The sequence below is a fragment of the Caretta caretta genome, chromosome 3, assembly GCF_965140235.1.
Source record: "Caretta caretta isolate rCarCar2 chromosome 3, rCarCar1.hap1, whole genome shotgun sequence".
NCBI lineage: Eukaryota > Metazoa > Chordata > Testudines > Cheloniidae > Caretta > Caretta caretta.
In genome coordinates this window covers 70,273,675-70,289,052 of record NC_134208.1, presented here as the reverse complement: position 1 = coordinate 70,289,052, position 15,378 = coordinate 70,273,675, and the positions used below count along the sequence as shown (strand labels likewise).

General features: G+C 41.7%; 1 protein-coding gene across 7 annotated transcripts in view; it reads left to right on the top strand.

Annotated features, from left to right (window-relative positions):
• BACH2 (BACH transcriptional regulator 2) overlaps window positions 1-15,378 on the top strand; it is a 277,018-nt gene that overhangs the window by 213,519 nt on the left and 48,121 nt on the right. For 6 of the 7 annotated variants that reach the window (XR_012667612.1, XM_075126582.1, XM_075126583.1 and 3 more), the window contains one exon: window positions 12,053-12,253. The exons of the other annotated variant lie outside the window; for it this stretch is intronic. Coding sequence is in view for 5 of the 6 variants with exons in the window: in XM_075126582.1 (XP_074982683.1) it covers window positions 12,053-12,253 (201 nt within the window). In the remaining variant the exon portion in view is untranslated. The remainder of the gene's footprint in view (window positions 1-12,052; window positions 12,254-15,378) is intronic. 7 annotated transcript variants of the gene reach the window in all.

The following is a 15,378-nucleotide window of genomic DNA, read 5'->3' as shown; positions in this document are numbered from 1 at the left end:
CAGATACACACTTATCAGATGTCACTGTGTGTGTGTGTGTGTGTGTACATACTCTCTCTCTCAAGCACATACACTCAGTCAAAATAGCATTAAAATGTCTCACTTGAACCCACACAGGACAAGAAAGAATTAAAACTGCATTACATTGGGTCATATTCCAGTTGGAATTTTCTATATATTTCACTTTCTCTATAGATCATTTCGGAACCTAAATGAAACAATATGTATCATTGCTTACTATTATACTGTATGTCCATTGCTGGTATTGAAGGCCTCGAGGAAAGATGGAAAGACTTTAAAAAGAATCTTTTTCCCTGATTCTCCACTACTTTGCATCATATACTTTGTCCTTTACACATGTGCACAGTGGGTATCAAATGCTTCCATTCTGACTTGGTAGCATCTTACACTAACTATGCACTAGAGTTGCCAACTTTGTAATATTTAAAAACCAGGCACTCCAGGAGGAGTGCCGGAACTCCCCTTCCCTGCCTCTTCACGTCCGAGGCCTGGCCTGGCCTGACCCAACCCCATCTTTTTCCCCAAGGTCTTGCCCCTGAGGGCCATGCCCCTGAGGCCTTGCTTCACCTCTCCCACCATGGCCCCACCCCTGTTCACTCCTCTTTCCCCCGCCCCCTATCGCTCGCTGCTTTTTCCCCCTCTGTTGAATCTGGGCTGACTAAGACACTAGGATCTCCATTTTTCTGGTGGTTGTATAGATCAGAGTAGTAGTTTGTCCACCTATTGATGATGTCCCTTTCTTCTGTAAGACTGTTCCCTTCTTTGTCTTGAATTGCATTAGCTTTGGTCCATTTTTCCTTCATCAGATGTTACAACCCAGAAGGCTCATGAGCTATTTTTATTATTATATACTCTTCAATTTTAGAGCATTGTTTTTCAATCCATATCTCCTTGGCCCCTTCATTCCTTTCTTGATCTTTCTGCCAATCACTCTGTATTTATCAGCTCCCTCAGTGCTGTTCCTGTCTCTCTTAAGTTCTCTTCTAGTGTCAAACATTTGTAGTATGTCATTTGTGACTCATGGTTTTGTCTTCTTATGATGTTTCCCAAGGATGTCCATTGCTACCTCATTCATTACAGTGTTGAAATTGTTGGTCATTGTTTTTACGTCTTCCGCTAGAGCAAGCAGCGGGACAAATTTTCCGCCAAATTTGGAATGACTCTGCAATGTTTCGGTCTCTGAGTCTTTTTAAGTCAAACTTGGTTCTGGTGAACTTTGGCCTGATTATTTTCCTTAGCCGCAACCAAAAATTTAGCATCACAAGGCTGTGATTACTCCCAGTATCAGCACCAGGGAAACTCCTTGTTTTAGCTCTGTTAATCCCAGAATGAAATCGGTTTTGCACCATGATGTAGTTGATCTGGCTGTGATGTAGACTATTAGGTGGGTGCCATGTTGATCGTCTGGATACTTTGTGCTCCTAATGTGTTTGCAAGAATCAGATTGTTGTAGTTGGCGAACTCCAAAAGTCTCAATCCTCTCTCGTTGGTTACCGCATTACAGAAAGGACCACAATAATCTCACCAATCTGCCTGTGCGTTAGTACCCACTTTAGCACTCCAACCTCCTTGTATAATCAGGATATCTTTCTTGTGTACCTTATCGATGATGTCTTAGAGCTGATTGTAAAAATCTTCAATTTGCTCATCATCATAGACTGTTGTAGGGGTGTAGACTTGTACCACTGTGATATTAAACGGTACTGCCTTTAGACAGATGGAAATAAGCCTTCTGGACATTGGGCGGCATCCTAATACTGAATTCTTGATATCTTTATGCACAAGAAATCCTACGCCATTGACATGTTTGTCCTCTCTACTGTAATAGAGTACATGGCCGCCTTCCGTTAGTACCTCTCCAAAGTTCTTCCATCTGACCTCAGAAATTCCTAGGAGGTGCCAGGTGTATTGTTCCATTTTGTACGTGAGTTCTTTCAACCTCCCTATTTGTTTCAATGTCCTTACATTCCATGTGGCTATGGTGATGTTATCTCTTCCACGGATCCTCTTTGTTGGGGTTACACCAGTAGTATACTTGTCGCTTCTGCCCTGGTGGGAGATGGATGGCGCGGTCATTATTAATTTGGGCTGTGATCAATCCGGTATGGACATCATTGACTTGCTCATCATATGGTGTGTCTTGGGCAAATTTCTAACCTGGCAGAGCCCATCCTTCTCCAGGCAGCCCCTTTTTAGTCGCCTCTTATAACATGCAGGAGGAGCAGTGGTCCTGTTCTGTCCCCATACCCACAGTGCCTGGAGAGGGATGGGCTCCACCAGGTTAGAAATTTGCCCAAGACACACCATATGAAAGAATCCTTTAACAACACCATTTTCATCTGTCCCTATTTTTGCAGTCTTATCCCGCAATAGCCCTGTTGTCTCCTTCCTTCTCGGTTTGCTTCTTATAGTATAACTTTGCTAATTAGCATTTCACTGAACCATATGCAATAATGTACATGTCTTTGCCTTGCCTGCACTCAGCAAAATGTAATAGCAGATGCTGTAGTGAGATGTCTTGCTGTGAAGATTCTATTGTATTTACAAAATATATTAGTGTATTTATCAGAACACTATGAAGAATTCACATAAATAACTGAAACTTAACTCCACTTGCAAAAAGAGAGACACAAATAAAGTGTCATTTGTGGTGCATTGCTAATTTTTCCTTGTATGTTTCCTTACTTGCAGCTTCCAAAAACTCAGTCCTCCAAATCAGCTCTCCTAGTCACCACTCAGAACGGCCAAGTTTCTTCTGTGTGTCTTTACTTTTCCTGTTTTTATTCTGTTTGCTCGTGTAACCTGACAGCTTTTGCATGTTCCCTTTTCATCCTAGATATTTTAAATGTCCAAAGCTGCTTTTGGTTTTCCTCCCAGGAGGCCTTTGAACATGTCATGCTCGCAAACAAGTCTTTTACGTACTTTCACCTATAATCTTTATTTTGTGACCACTTAATTTCCCCCCTCTTTAGGACTGTTCCCCTCCCCTTCCTCATCCCATTTTATTTTATCTACTGTGTCTTACACACTGCTTAATTTTCCCCTTTCAAAATGTGGCTTGTTTCTCTTGAATCTGAATTTGAGTTTCTATTTTGGTCTTGACATTCTTGCATTAAACTCTTTCTCTTTGTGGGTGTATGTGTCTCACCCACTGATTTCAATGTGAATTTTGTATGTGCATCCAAGGATGGAATGCTGCATGCACCTGCTGACCAAGTTGTCCTTTGTCTTTCTGTATTGCTCCATTCCATGTCTGTTAAGGCAAATATTGTATTGAAAAATAAGTTTTGAATCAGATGATCTGTAACATCCTTGTGACTGATTTTCTCTTTGCATCATCTCCACCCTTGATTTGTAAGGACTATAACAATCAATAACAACTTTACACTTCAATTTCTTCAGCCATTCTTCTACACAGGTATTCTCCTGACTGTCCTTTATGAACCTTCTGTATCTTTTGATTATTATACCCTAGTCACCTAACAGGGGAAATACATTGGTCCAGATCCTCAGCTGGTGCAAGTTGGTCTAGCTCAATGGAGCTGAGCCCAGTTTCTCTGAATGCAGAATGAATGTTTTCATCAGATCACAGGCATCATTATTACACCTGTTATACAGCATCCTTTACTTTTTATTAAACTAAGGTCAAGTTTATGGTTTTCCGTTTTCAGGGTTCTGAGTGCACAGAAAAGCACCAGATTTTCCAATTCAGTAGTGTTCCCATATTTTTTTTAAAGATATGTTTCCTAACTGAAAATTGTAAGTGGCAAAGTATTCGGGACCAACATGTTTAAGAATACTTCAAAGGTACACATTGCTATGGCAGTAAACTTGATTTTGAGGGACCCAAACATATGTATGTCTTAAGTTTTGCACTCTAACGTGTATGTCAGACTATTGAAATCTGACAAGACCAATAATGTAAATATTGATTAACTTATCATTTATGCCATCTCAGCACTTGGCAATCATTTCTGAGCCATGTGTGCTTGTCAGGGTTCCCTCCCCACTCTGAACTCTGGGATACAGATGTGGGGACCCACATGAAAGACCCCCTAAGCTTATTTCTACCAGCTTAGGTGAAAAACTTCCCCAAGGCACTAATTTCTTCCTTTCCTTTGGTATTGCTGCCACCACCAAGTAATTTAAACAAACATTCAGGGAAGGCCACTTGGAGCCCTATGTCCCCCAAAATATCCCCCCAAACCCCTACACCCCCTTTCCTGGGGAGGCTTTAGAATAATATCCTAACCAATTGGTTACAAAGTGAGCACAGACCCAAACCTCTGGGTCTTTAGGACACTGAAAATCAATCAGGTTCTTAAAAGAAGAATTTTACTTAAAAAAAAAAAAAAAAGTAAAAGAATCACCTCTGTAAAATCAGGATGGAAGGTAACTTTACAGGGTAACAAAAGATTTAAAACACAGAGGAATTCCTCTCTATGTTTAACTTCGAAGATACAAAAAACAGGAATACACCTCCCTCTAGCAAAGGGAAAATTCACAAGCTAAAACAAAAGATAACTGAACACACCTTGCCTTGTTTACTTACACTTTTTCTAATATCAGAGACTCGTTTCAGGATTGTTTGGAGGAGATATATTTCCCTGACCTGGTGCCTCTCTGCCTCCTGAGAGAACACACGGAAACACAAATCAGAAACCTTCCCCCACAGATTTGAAAGTATCTTCTCCCCTTATTGGTCCTTTTGGTCAGGTGCCAACCAGGTTATCTGAGCTTCTTAACCCTTTACAGGTAAAGGAGGGATTTTATGCTACCCTTAGCTGTATGTTTATGACAGTCCTGCTGCCAGTAATGACACTGTTTTCACAAAGCAATGTCCATAGTTTACGATTTTTTTTGTCCTTGGGGAAAGGCAGCTTCTGTTCGGAAAGGTGTTTTAAGTGAGTCAGCCTTTCCTTCTTATCATTCTAGTACTTCGTGCTAGTGAAGCACCTGCCATCCAGGGATCTCTGTGTTTTACAAACATTTAAAGAATTAAGTCTCCATCTCCCTGTAAAGTAGGGAAATATTATTATCCCTATTTTACATGGCATGAAACTGAGGTACAGAATGGCTGAGGCTTAGGCGGTGTCACGTAGAGTTGCCCGGTGTCCAGTTTTCAGCTGGAATGCCTGATTGAAAAGGGATCCTGGTGGCTCTGGTCAGCACCGCTGACTGGGTCGCTAAAAGTCCGGTCGGTGGCACAGTGGGGCTGAGGCAGGCTCCCTGCATGTAGTGGCTCCCAGAAGTGGCCAGCATGTTCCTGCAGCCCCTGGGCGCAGCGGTGGGCAGGAAGGTTCCGCGCTCTGCCCCTGCCCCAAGCATCAGCGCCACAGCTCCTATTGGCCAGGAACCACGGCCAACGGGAGCTGCGGGGCTGGTACCTGCAGGCAGGAGCAGCGCACTGAGCCACCACGCTGCCCCTGTGCCTAGGAGCCAGAGAGATATATTGTCGCTTACGGGAGCCGCCCGAGGTGAGCGCTGCCAGGAGCCCGTGCTCAAGCTCGGAACCCCCTCCTGTACCCAAACTCCCTCCTGGAGCCCACACCCCCTCCCACACCCTAACTGCCTGCCCCAGCCCTGAGCCCCCTCCTGCACTCTGAACCCCTCGGTGCCAGCCTGGAGTCCCCTCCTGCATCCCAAACTCCTCATTCCCGGCCCCACCCCAGAGCCCATGCATGCAGCTGGAGCCCTCACATCCCAACCACCTACCCCAGCCCTGAGCTCTCTCCCACACTCTGGACCCTTCATTTCTGGCCCCACCCCGGAGCCCTCACCCCCTCCCGCACCCCAATCACCAGGCTGGGGCAGGGGGACTTGAGTGAGGTGGAGGGAGAGTGAGTCACAGAGGGAGGGGAGATGGAGTGAGTGGGGGCAGGGCCTTGGAGGAGGGAGGCAAGGGTGTTCAAATTTGTGCAATGAGAAAGTTGGCAACCCTAGTATCGCACAGGGAGTCTGTGTCTGAGCCAGAACCTAAATCTCCTCACTTTCAGGCTTAGCTTCAGCCCCATGACGATCCTTCCACCTTTGAATATTAATTTCAGTCCTGTTGCTGAAACCTTTCATTTGCATTTACTTTTGGCAAGATCCTTATAAACCATAAATAAGGTGTTCATTTCACTTGACAGGAATGAATCTTTAAAAACACTAAATGTTAGTTTTGACTCCTGAAAATCGCAATCCTCATTTGCATAAACAAATACCCAGACTCCAGAGACCCCAGTTATAACAAAGTTTCAGACCCTGACTGCTCAAAGCTGTGGCTCCAGTCCTGAAATCTGAACCCACAACTGGTCCAGTTGAATTCAGCTGGCTGGCTGCCAGGTTCCACCAGTGAAGATCAAAATGCAGGATCAAAAAGCCTGAGTTCAGACTTGCCAGTCAGGTTTTATTTTTAGTGAGGTTTTTTAAATACCCCATCCTCAGTAAGCATGAGCAGCTGGAATTTGTGCTTGAGTACTAGATAACTTTGCAAACTAGCATTTAAACAGCCAGTGATCTGCTAACAAGTGTGCAAGTGGGTGCCTCTGTGAAATGTTGGCCCACTACATCTTCATTATGTCAAGGAGATGAAGAAAATGGAAATAGATTTTTTTCCTTCTCCAATTTATAAATACTACTGCATAGGTAATCAAAGGCTGTAACAGACCTCTCTCCTTCCTGATCAGAAGCTTGAGCTTGCAAGAGGGGCTACTATACTTAAAACTTCTACAGTAAAAGCAAAGTTGGATGCCATAAAAGTGCTCCCATTTGGCCTCTTAAGTAAAAGTAAAACAACAAAGGGAGTTAAGGCACCTGAAGCACTGTAGCCTGACCTCTTAAGAGGCATTTGAAGTGGATGTACTTCAAAGAGAAGCAGCCCTCAGCCTGGCTGCAGTGCTGCTTTGCAGGTGGTTAGGCTTTGCTTTTTTAGTTTTTATTTTCACTAAAAAAGATAAATCAGCATTTTGGAGAAAAGAGCTTTATGGTCTGGGTCCTTCCCTTTCATTAGGATGCATGGATGCAGAGATGTTTTCATTGTGATGCTGTCACTCACACTTTCGAGTTGATGTCAAAAAGTTGTCAGACTATCAATTTGACGTTAGATCAGTCTTGTATCAAAGTTTGTGATCACCAGCCTGAGTGGGTAGAAAGTAAAACTCAAGATAAAAATACGCTGAGCACAGAAGGCGTTTTTCAAGCAAAACTGCAGGCCTTGCCTAGAGCTTTCATTACTTCAGTACCAGCACGGGAACTGCTTTTAACGTTGTATTTAAAAGTCCAGATACAGATTCATGTAGCCTCCCTGCTTCTGAACCAAACTGGATTTTAAAGAGTGATTGCTGATTCCTTATATGAAATGAAATTAGATTAATGGATCTAACCCAGTGGCCTCTTGATAAGGATCAGACAGGGGAAATGTGCACTGTTGTGATTGCAGGGCTACCATTCTTTAAACTTTAGGGATTGGAGGATACTTAAGCCACACAATTAAGCCAAAAAAGTCAATATAAGGTTGGCATATTTGTCTCTGGCTTAAAAAATAAATACTGTATTATTTTATTTGTATCCTATTCGTCTTCATCTTTGGGTCTCTTTTCCTGCCTACTGTGCATTGCTGTATTATCGTAAAAGATTGCAATCTGCAAAGCAACGTCTAATCTTGCACACACCAATCTTATGCATGCTGATAGGCATTTGTATATGCAAAGCATGAAAATCTGCAACTGTCTATTTTACACATGCAACAGAGAGTTTGCCTGTGCAAATATAGTAGGATGTTGGGCAAACTGTCTGAAAAGATTTACAAACAAGCAAACAAAAAACTCCAGGCTGGGAAAAACAGAATCTGCCAAGAAACCCCATTCCAAGTAAAAATAACTAAGTAAATAATCAGAAAGTCACTTAACTCTTAATGAAATAATATCCTGGTTACTGATCTTAGTTATTAAATTACACTCTGAAAATAATGCACATGCTATGCATACACAATGCCTGCAAAAGAAAAAGAATAAAGTGCATGTTAATTATAGCAAATAAGATTAGAGGTGTTGTTTAATCCCTGAGACCTTCTTCGGGCTGCAGAAAAAAATAGGAAGGGTTAATTGTCACTAATCTGATCTTCTATTTTTAGGGTGTGCTTGATTATATAAATTGTAGCTTTAGGAACTTATTGGCCTAGGAGACACTTACTAATTTGACTAATAAGGCTGAGGATTTAGGAAACAATCTTCAACTCTGAAGTTGATTAAAGTCTTTACACATGCCTCTAAATTAGTGTTGGGTATTATATCAACTACCACCATATAGCAATAAAATAATGAATAGATGGTTTCTGATTTCTCTTTAAAACAAAAACACACCTTCCTATGTTTATTACTCAGTATTTTTAATTAATAGTTAAGTTTAGAATTTGATATTCAAAGTGTCAGCCTCGATCTGCATTTTCTTTTTCCCTTGCCTTGCAAAAAATGCTTTAAATTAGTTAAATCACTTTTTGGAGATAGAGATGAAGGGAAACTATTTGTACTGTTTTTAGATGCTTTTGTGATGCCCTCAGATTACAAATTCTGAATATTATAACCTTAAACTGTGGTCCTGCAAGCACTTTATATGCATGCTTTATCTTTCCACATGAGAGTGTAAAGTTAATTGTCTGCATAAGTGCTTTCAGAATGAAGGCCTTCAGCTGTTCTTATACCTATCCCTAATTCTCAAAGCATTGCAAAGTTCTGACCTAGCAATTTACACTACTGCTAAAGGCAATGAGAGTTATGTGGCTAACACTCCAGAGAACTTTTTGCATCCAGTGGAGCAAGTTAATGCCTCTTGCTGGTTTTTAAAGAATTATTATTTTAAATACCCAAGACATTTTTACTAATGAATCAGCTGCTTTTGGTTATTCTCTGATAAGTTATGAATGAAGTCACTCACACAGTCCTAGAAATTAGAGCTGGAAAAGACCCACCAAATCATCTAGTCCATCCCTGCCAGGACAAGATTTTTTTCTCGGCAGTATATTCTTCACTGCTTTGTCAAGTTTCAAGGAACAAGGTATTCATCACTTTGCTTGGGAAGCCATTCCACAATCTTAAAACAATTAACAACTAGCTTGAGTATAAAAGGAATTGTCTACATTTTCCCTTTTTCAGTTTTATCCCATTGCACCCAGCAGTACCTCCTTTTAATATCTTCTCTCTCCTCAGCGTTTACACCCTTCAGACTATTGTAAATGGAATCTCATTCCATTTTAGCTATCACTTAGCTAATTTTTACATATTAAGTTATTTCACTGTTTCCTCATAAATTAGTCTCTCCCAGCCCCTTAATCGCTTCTCTCATTCTTCTTTGAGTTTAGCTCCCATTTATTGACATTTTGGTAGTACTGCTATGGAGCATTTCCAGTGAAGTGTCACAAATGCATTTAGAGAATGGCTACTCCTAGAATACTGCAGGCAATTCTGAACATTTCTATACAAGAACGATACCTCACTCCCTTTGCATGTGCAGCCACAATGGGATTGGTCTTTTTTGCTAACATTTTTGCATTGCCAGCTCAGGCCTAATCTGCTTCCCATTCTCACCTCCGAATGTCCCAGAGTACCATTATTTTCCAAATATTTCCCTTAGATTATCTAGTTTTTGGTTTATTGAGCATTTAATACCAAGTAAGGACAAGTGGAAGGTAGGGAATATGGTAATTCTGCAAGTATTTGAAATGTCTAAATGCCCAGGAGGGAGAGGAATTATTTAGAGTGAGCCAAGGAGATAAAACAAAAAATAGTGTGACTGAAAATAAGGGAAGCAAAATTTCCTAGCAGTGAGGTCTTAAGTAGGTTCTAGTAACAGTCTCCTAAAGGAAGTAGTGGAAGTCCAGTCACTCAAGCCAATTAAAATTAGATAGAACAAAACACTCATTACTCTCTATGTAACAAAGGGAGAGACAGAATAATCTAAAATGGGGTTTGCATCCTTGGTTTCCGAGAGTCTATAAATTTATGGTCTTGTCAGTAAACGTATTTTCTAATGCTAATCTTTCTAAAAGATATGCTGTAGTTCAAACAGGAATTAATTTAGTGAAGGTCCTATGGCCTGTGTTATGTAGAAGGTCAGACTAGATCACAGTGGACCTTTACAGCCTTATAATCTCAGAATCTTTTGATAATCATCTCCCCACTATACACAGTTTCTAGAATGCTCCTGATGATCAGCATCACACTCCTCCATTCCATCGCTAGCCAGGTCTCATGTTGCTTCATAAGACAAAATTGGCTTAGAGTTCCACATTAAATTTTGATCATTGGGAGCAAGCGTGACAACTGCCATTATGGCCAACATGGGAGCCGAACCAGGGACCTCCTGAGCTAAAAACAGGAGTGTCTGTAACTTGAGCTAAAGAGCCAGTCTCTGTGGGTGGGGCTGTGACAGTCTGGTATCCAATGTGGCTGGGGCACAGAGTGAGATATTTAATGCCCACAGACCAGGGGGTTACACAAGAAAATCAAAAATAAAATTCTTCATTACTTAGGTTGTGGTAGAGCCCACAGTGTGCTAGGCACATTTCAAATATATAGGAGGACAAAGCCCAGCTTACAATCAAAAAGACAGCAAAGGAATGAAGGGTAAAAGAAAGGGATACAGCAAACGGTCAGAGAGCTGGCACACATATATTGTTCCAGAGCTTGTTTGTTTCCTAGGTTAGGGTTTTGTACACACAAACTTTTAACTACTCTGTCTAGCAATGGTTGTGGTTAATTTGATAGAAGTGGGTATTCAGAAGAGCTGTGTATGATGAGAAACTAGTGGTGTAGTGACCTGGCATATCAGTTTGGAGAGGATACTCCATACTTATTCCCACAAACTGAGCTGTCTCATTTAATGCTTATTTTTATTGAAAACACCTCTCAAATTTGGTAGCAAATAAATCCTGGAAATCGGACATCTTATTTGTAACATCAAAAATAAAGTTTGATTGTGGTGTTGGTCTGTGAGTAGCATTGAATCCATCTACCCAAAGTTTCTCTAAAATATAAATGGGGAGCATTATTTTGGGTTAATAAACCCCAGTTCCATTAGTAAAACGTATCACCTTGGATTCACTAATTGTACTGTGACATATCTGTAGTGTGATCTTTTTAAAGGACCATTCCTGCTGTAAAAACCCAACCCACAGATACAGAAATGCCTGGGTAGCTGTAATATATGCAGCTTTTAAATCTTCCTTTTCAAAATGTGCAGTATGTATAACCATACTCCAGTGCCTGAATATCTGCTTTCTTGTCACAGTGAATTAAATATAAGTAGTTCCAAAGGCAGTAAGATGGTGGACCCACAATAGAGGCCAAATCAGTATTTAGACAGCTTCAGGCTACTGAGATTCTGCTAGTTTTAACACTAACCAGCAAGTGTTTGAACACATTTATTATCGAAGTTGTTGTTTGTATAGTTTAAAACATTAGCTCTGAATTGAAACATTTCAGAGACCCCTCCCTGAGGGCGTCTATTAGAGCTGAAAGTATGATCGTTCTGGTACGTTAATGGTAAATTTACTTCTCTCTGGCTGTAAATGACTTAGGACAGTGATAGTTACAAAATTTCTATGTCCGATCAAAATTAATTCAAGGTGCAGGCCTGACCATCTCTCTCATCTGCCGTTCATTCCAAGTTTTTTCCACATATCTTAAAGGGGTCTCTTCCATATTTCCTCCTTAGCCTGGCAAGAGCTCTGCTTCTGACATTTTCTGCATTAAACGGGTGTAACAGATGTCCTGGATGCTGTGTATTTATCATCTGGAGTTATTAGGAGTGAAAGACAGAGTCAGCCTGGAAGATAGCTTTATTGTGGAATGTTATAAGTCAGTTAAGGTTCTTTAGACTATCTACACTATAGCAAACATCACAAGTGAAAACATAGTAGAGCCACCCAGTGCCTCAATTTGTTTTGCAGTCATTCCCCCTAGTGGTTATGTTAGATAACTACTATGAGAACCTTTTTATTCCACGGAGTCTCTTCTGATCTCAAATACACTATCATCTACTGCTCTTACAGACGCAGGTTGTAGCTGATTTTTACAAGATATGCAGTGATACAAAAACCCATTTATTGAAGATCTTATCAAGAAAAAATTGGCTTCTGAGTGGCTCATTTAAATCATCTAAATCATCTTCTGTACCAGATGACTGGAGGATAGCTAATGTGATGCCAATTTTTAAAAAAGGCTCCAGAGGTGATCCCAGCAATTACAAGCCGGTAAGACTAACTTCAGTACCAGGAAAACTGGTTGAAATATAGTAAAGAACAGAATTATCAGACACGTAGATGAACATGATTTGTTGGAAGAGTCAACATGGTTTTGTAAAGGCAAATCATGCCTCAATCTACTAGAATTTTTTAAGGGGTTGTCAAGGCTGACTCTCTCTCTAGCACTTTGAGTGCAGAAGATGGGGACCCACAAGGATTCTAAAAAAATTAATACCTGCCACTCCACGCTGGTATTAAACTCCAAAGGTCACAGCTTCTCTCTGACCTTGGAGGGGTAGGTGGTGCCACCACCCAAGTGCAAACCTTCCCCCTGTCCCCCCGCTTTTGAGAACCCAGGAAGAAATACTTGGGAATTCCTTCCTGTGGGGTACCCCCAAGCCCTTTCACCCCCCTTCCCGTGAAGAGCTGAGAAAAAAACAAAGGAAATCAACTGTTGCCACCAGCTAATTAAAGAACATATGCACAAACCTCTTTAAAAAGGTAAATTTTATTAAACCCAAAAAGAAAGGAAATACATTTGGAACTTAGGCTTTTTGCTAGATCTTAAAAGAAACAATTATAAAAATTAAGCACCAAGATAACTCTTGAGGTTCAGCTTAAATGTTACAAGCAAAATAAAAGCAGCTGGGGTTAGCATAGAGGAGACCACAAGCCAATAAGAAATAAAAGAAATAACCCTAATCATGTCTTTCTAGACATTTTCTGATTTACTTACATATCTGAGGCTTCAGATAAGCAGATTCAAGGTATGAATTGATGATCTATGATCATACCTGGTGTGATAGACCCAGGCCAGTTGGGTACAGCAGAGTAGTCGAAGGCAGATATACTGGCCACGGGACAAGCAGTTTTCTGTTCCCTGACTAACCAGAGCAAAGGCTGCTCCAGGCTAGGGTGGACACCTGACTCCAATTAGCCTGCGAAGAGTCAGTTGAAGCTGTTAAGCTAATGAGAACACCTGACTCTAATTAAGGTCCCTCTGATACTCTAAAAGGGCTCACTCCAGTCAGGTCCAGGAGAGTCAGGGAGCCAGAGGCGAGGAAGTGTGGCTGAAGGGCTGGGTAATGAAGACACCCTCAAACCACTGGAAGGGGAGCCCTAAGGTAAGGGTGAAGGAGTCTTTAAGAGAGAGAACCGGGGGAGCTGTGGGGAAGTGGCCTAGGGAAATGTAGCAACTCTGGCAGTAAAAGGTCGGCTGCCAACAGCTGCTGCCATTAAGGTCCCTGGGCCAGAATCCAGAGTAGAGGGTAGGCCTGGGTTCCCCCCAACCTGCCACTACAGAAACATCTCCTGGGAGGGGAAGACAGGCCCCTGTCAGGACAGGAGGCTAAACTGTTCTTGAATAAGCCCTTAGGGACAACAGAGACTGTGCGAGTTCTCTCACCGACCTTCTTGTTGGCTTATGATGAAAAGGGCTCAGTAGACTGTAACCCTGGCCCTAGAGAGAGAAGGGCTACATGTAGGGTCACAGTGAGCCTTTGAGGCTAGCATAAACTGCCTGGAAGCACGGGACCCACAGGGATACAGTCAGCGCTCTGCCACACTGGCTTAAAGCTGCTTACAGCATTGCTGCTCTGTATCTCTGCTCTCCGGAGAACCACAACAGACAGACAAAGGGAAGTTTTTTCCCAATTTTAAAAAGTTCTAGCCCTCCCATTGGCTCTTTTGGTCAGATGCCCACTCCTTGTCCTTTACCTGGGGGACTTTGTTAACCCTTTACAGGCAAAGCAAACAGAGAACAGCCACCAAGAGGGACTTTATAGCTAACTGCTTGGCTGGGTGTCCATAAAAGGGAGCTACCCCCGCCTTCATTTATCACAGGGGTCAACAAGCATGTGGACAAGGGTGATCCAGTGGACATAATATGCTTAGATTTTCAGAAAGCCTTTGACAAGGTCCCTCACCAAAGGCTCTTAAGCAAAGTAAGCTGTCATGGGTTAAAAGGGAAGGTCCTCTCGTGGCTTGGTAACTGGTTAAAAGATAGGAAACAAAGGGTAGGAATAAATGGTCAGTATTCATAATGGAGAGAGGTAAACAGTGGTGTCCTCCAAGGGTCTGTACTGGGACCAGTACTGTTCAACATATTCATAAATGATCTGGAAAAGCGGGTAAACAGTGAGGTGGCAAAATTTGCAGATGATAAAAAAACTACTCAAAATAGTTAAGTCCAAAGCAGACTGCAAAGAGTTACAAAGGGATCTCACAAAACTGGGTGCGGGGCAATAAAATGGCAGATGAAATTCAATGTTGATAGATGCAAAGAAATGCACATTGGAAAACATAATCCCAACTATACATACAAAATGATGGGATCTAAATTAGCTGTTACCTCTCAAGAAAGAGATCTTGGAATCATTGTGGATAGTTCTCTGAAAACATCCACTCAATGTGCAGCGGCAGTCAAAAAAGCAAACAGAATATTGGGGATCATTAAGAAAGGGATAGATAATAAGACAGAAAATATCATATTGCCTCTCTAAATCCATGGTATGGCCACATCTTGAATACTGAATGCAGATGTGGTCACCCTATCTTAAAAATGATGTATTGAATTGGAAAAGGTACAGAAAAGGGCAACAAAAATAATTAGGGGTATGTAACGGCTTCCGTATGAGGAGAGATTAATAAGACTGGGACTTTTCAGCTGGGAAAAGAGACGACTAAGGGGGGATATGATTGAGGTTTATAAAGTCATGACTAGTGTGGAGAAAGTAAATAAGGAAATGTTATTTACTCCTTCTCATGACACAAGAACTTGGGGTAACCAAATGAAATTAATAGGCAGCAGGTTTAAAACAAACAAAAGAAAGTATTTATTCACACACCACACAGTCAACTGGTGGAACTCTTTACCAGAGGATGTTGTGAAGGCCAGGACTATAAACAGGGTTCAAAAAGAACTAGGTAAGTTGGAGGATAGGTCCATCAATGGCTATTAGCCAGGATGGGCAGGGATGGTGTCCCTCGCCTCTGTTTGCCAGAGGCTGGGAGTGGGTGACAGGGGATGGTGATCACTTGGTGATTCCATGTTCTGTTCGTTCTCTCTGGAGACCTGCCGTTGGCCACTGTTGGAAAACAGGATTCTGGGCTAGATGGACCTTTGGTCTGACCCA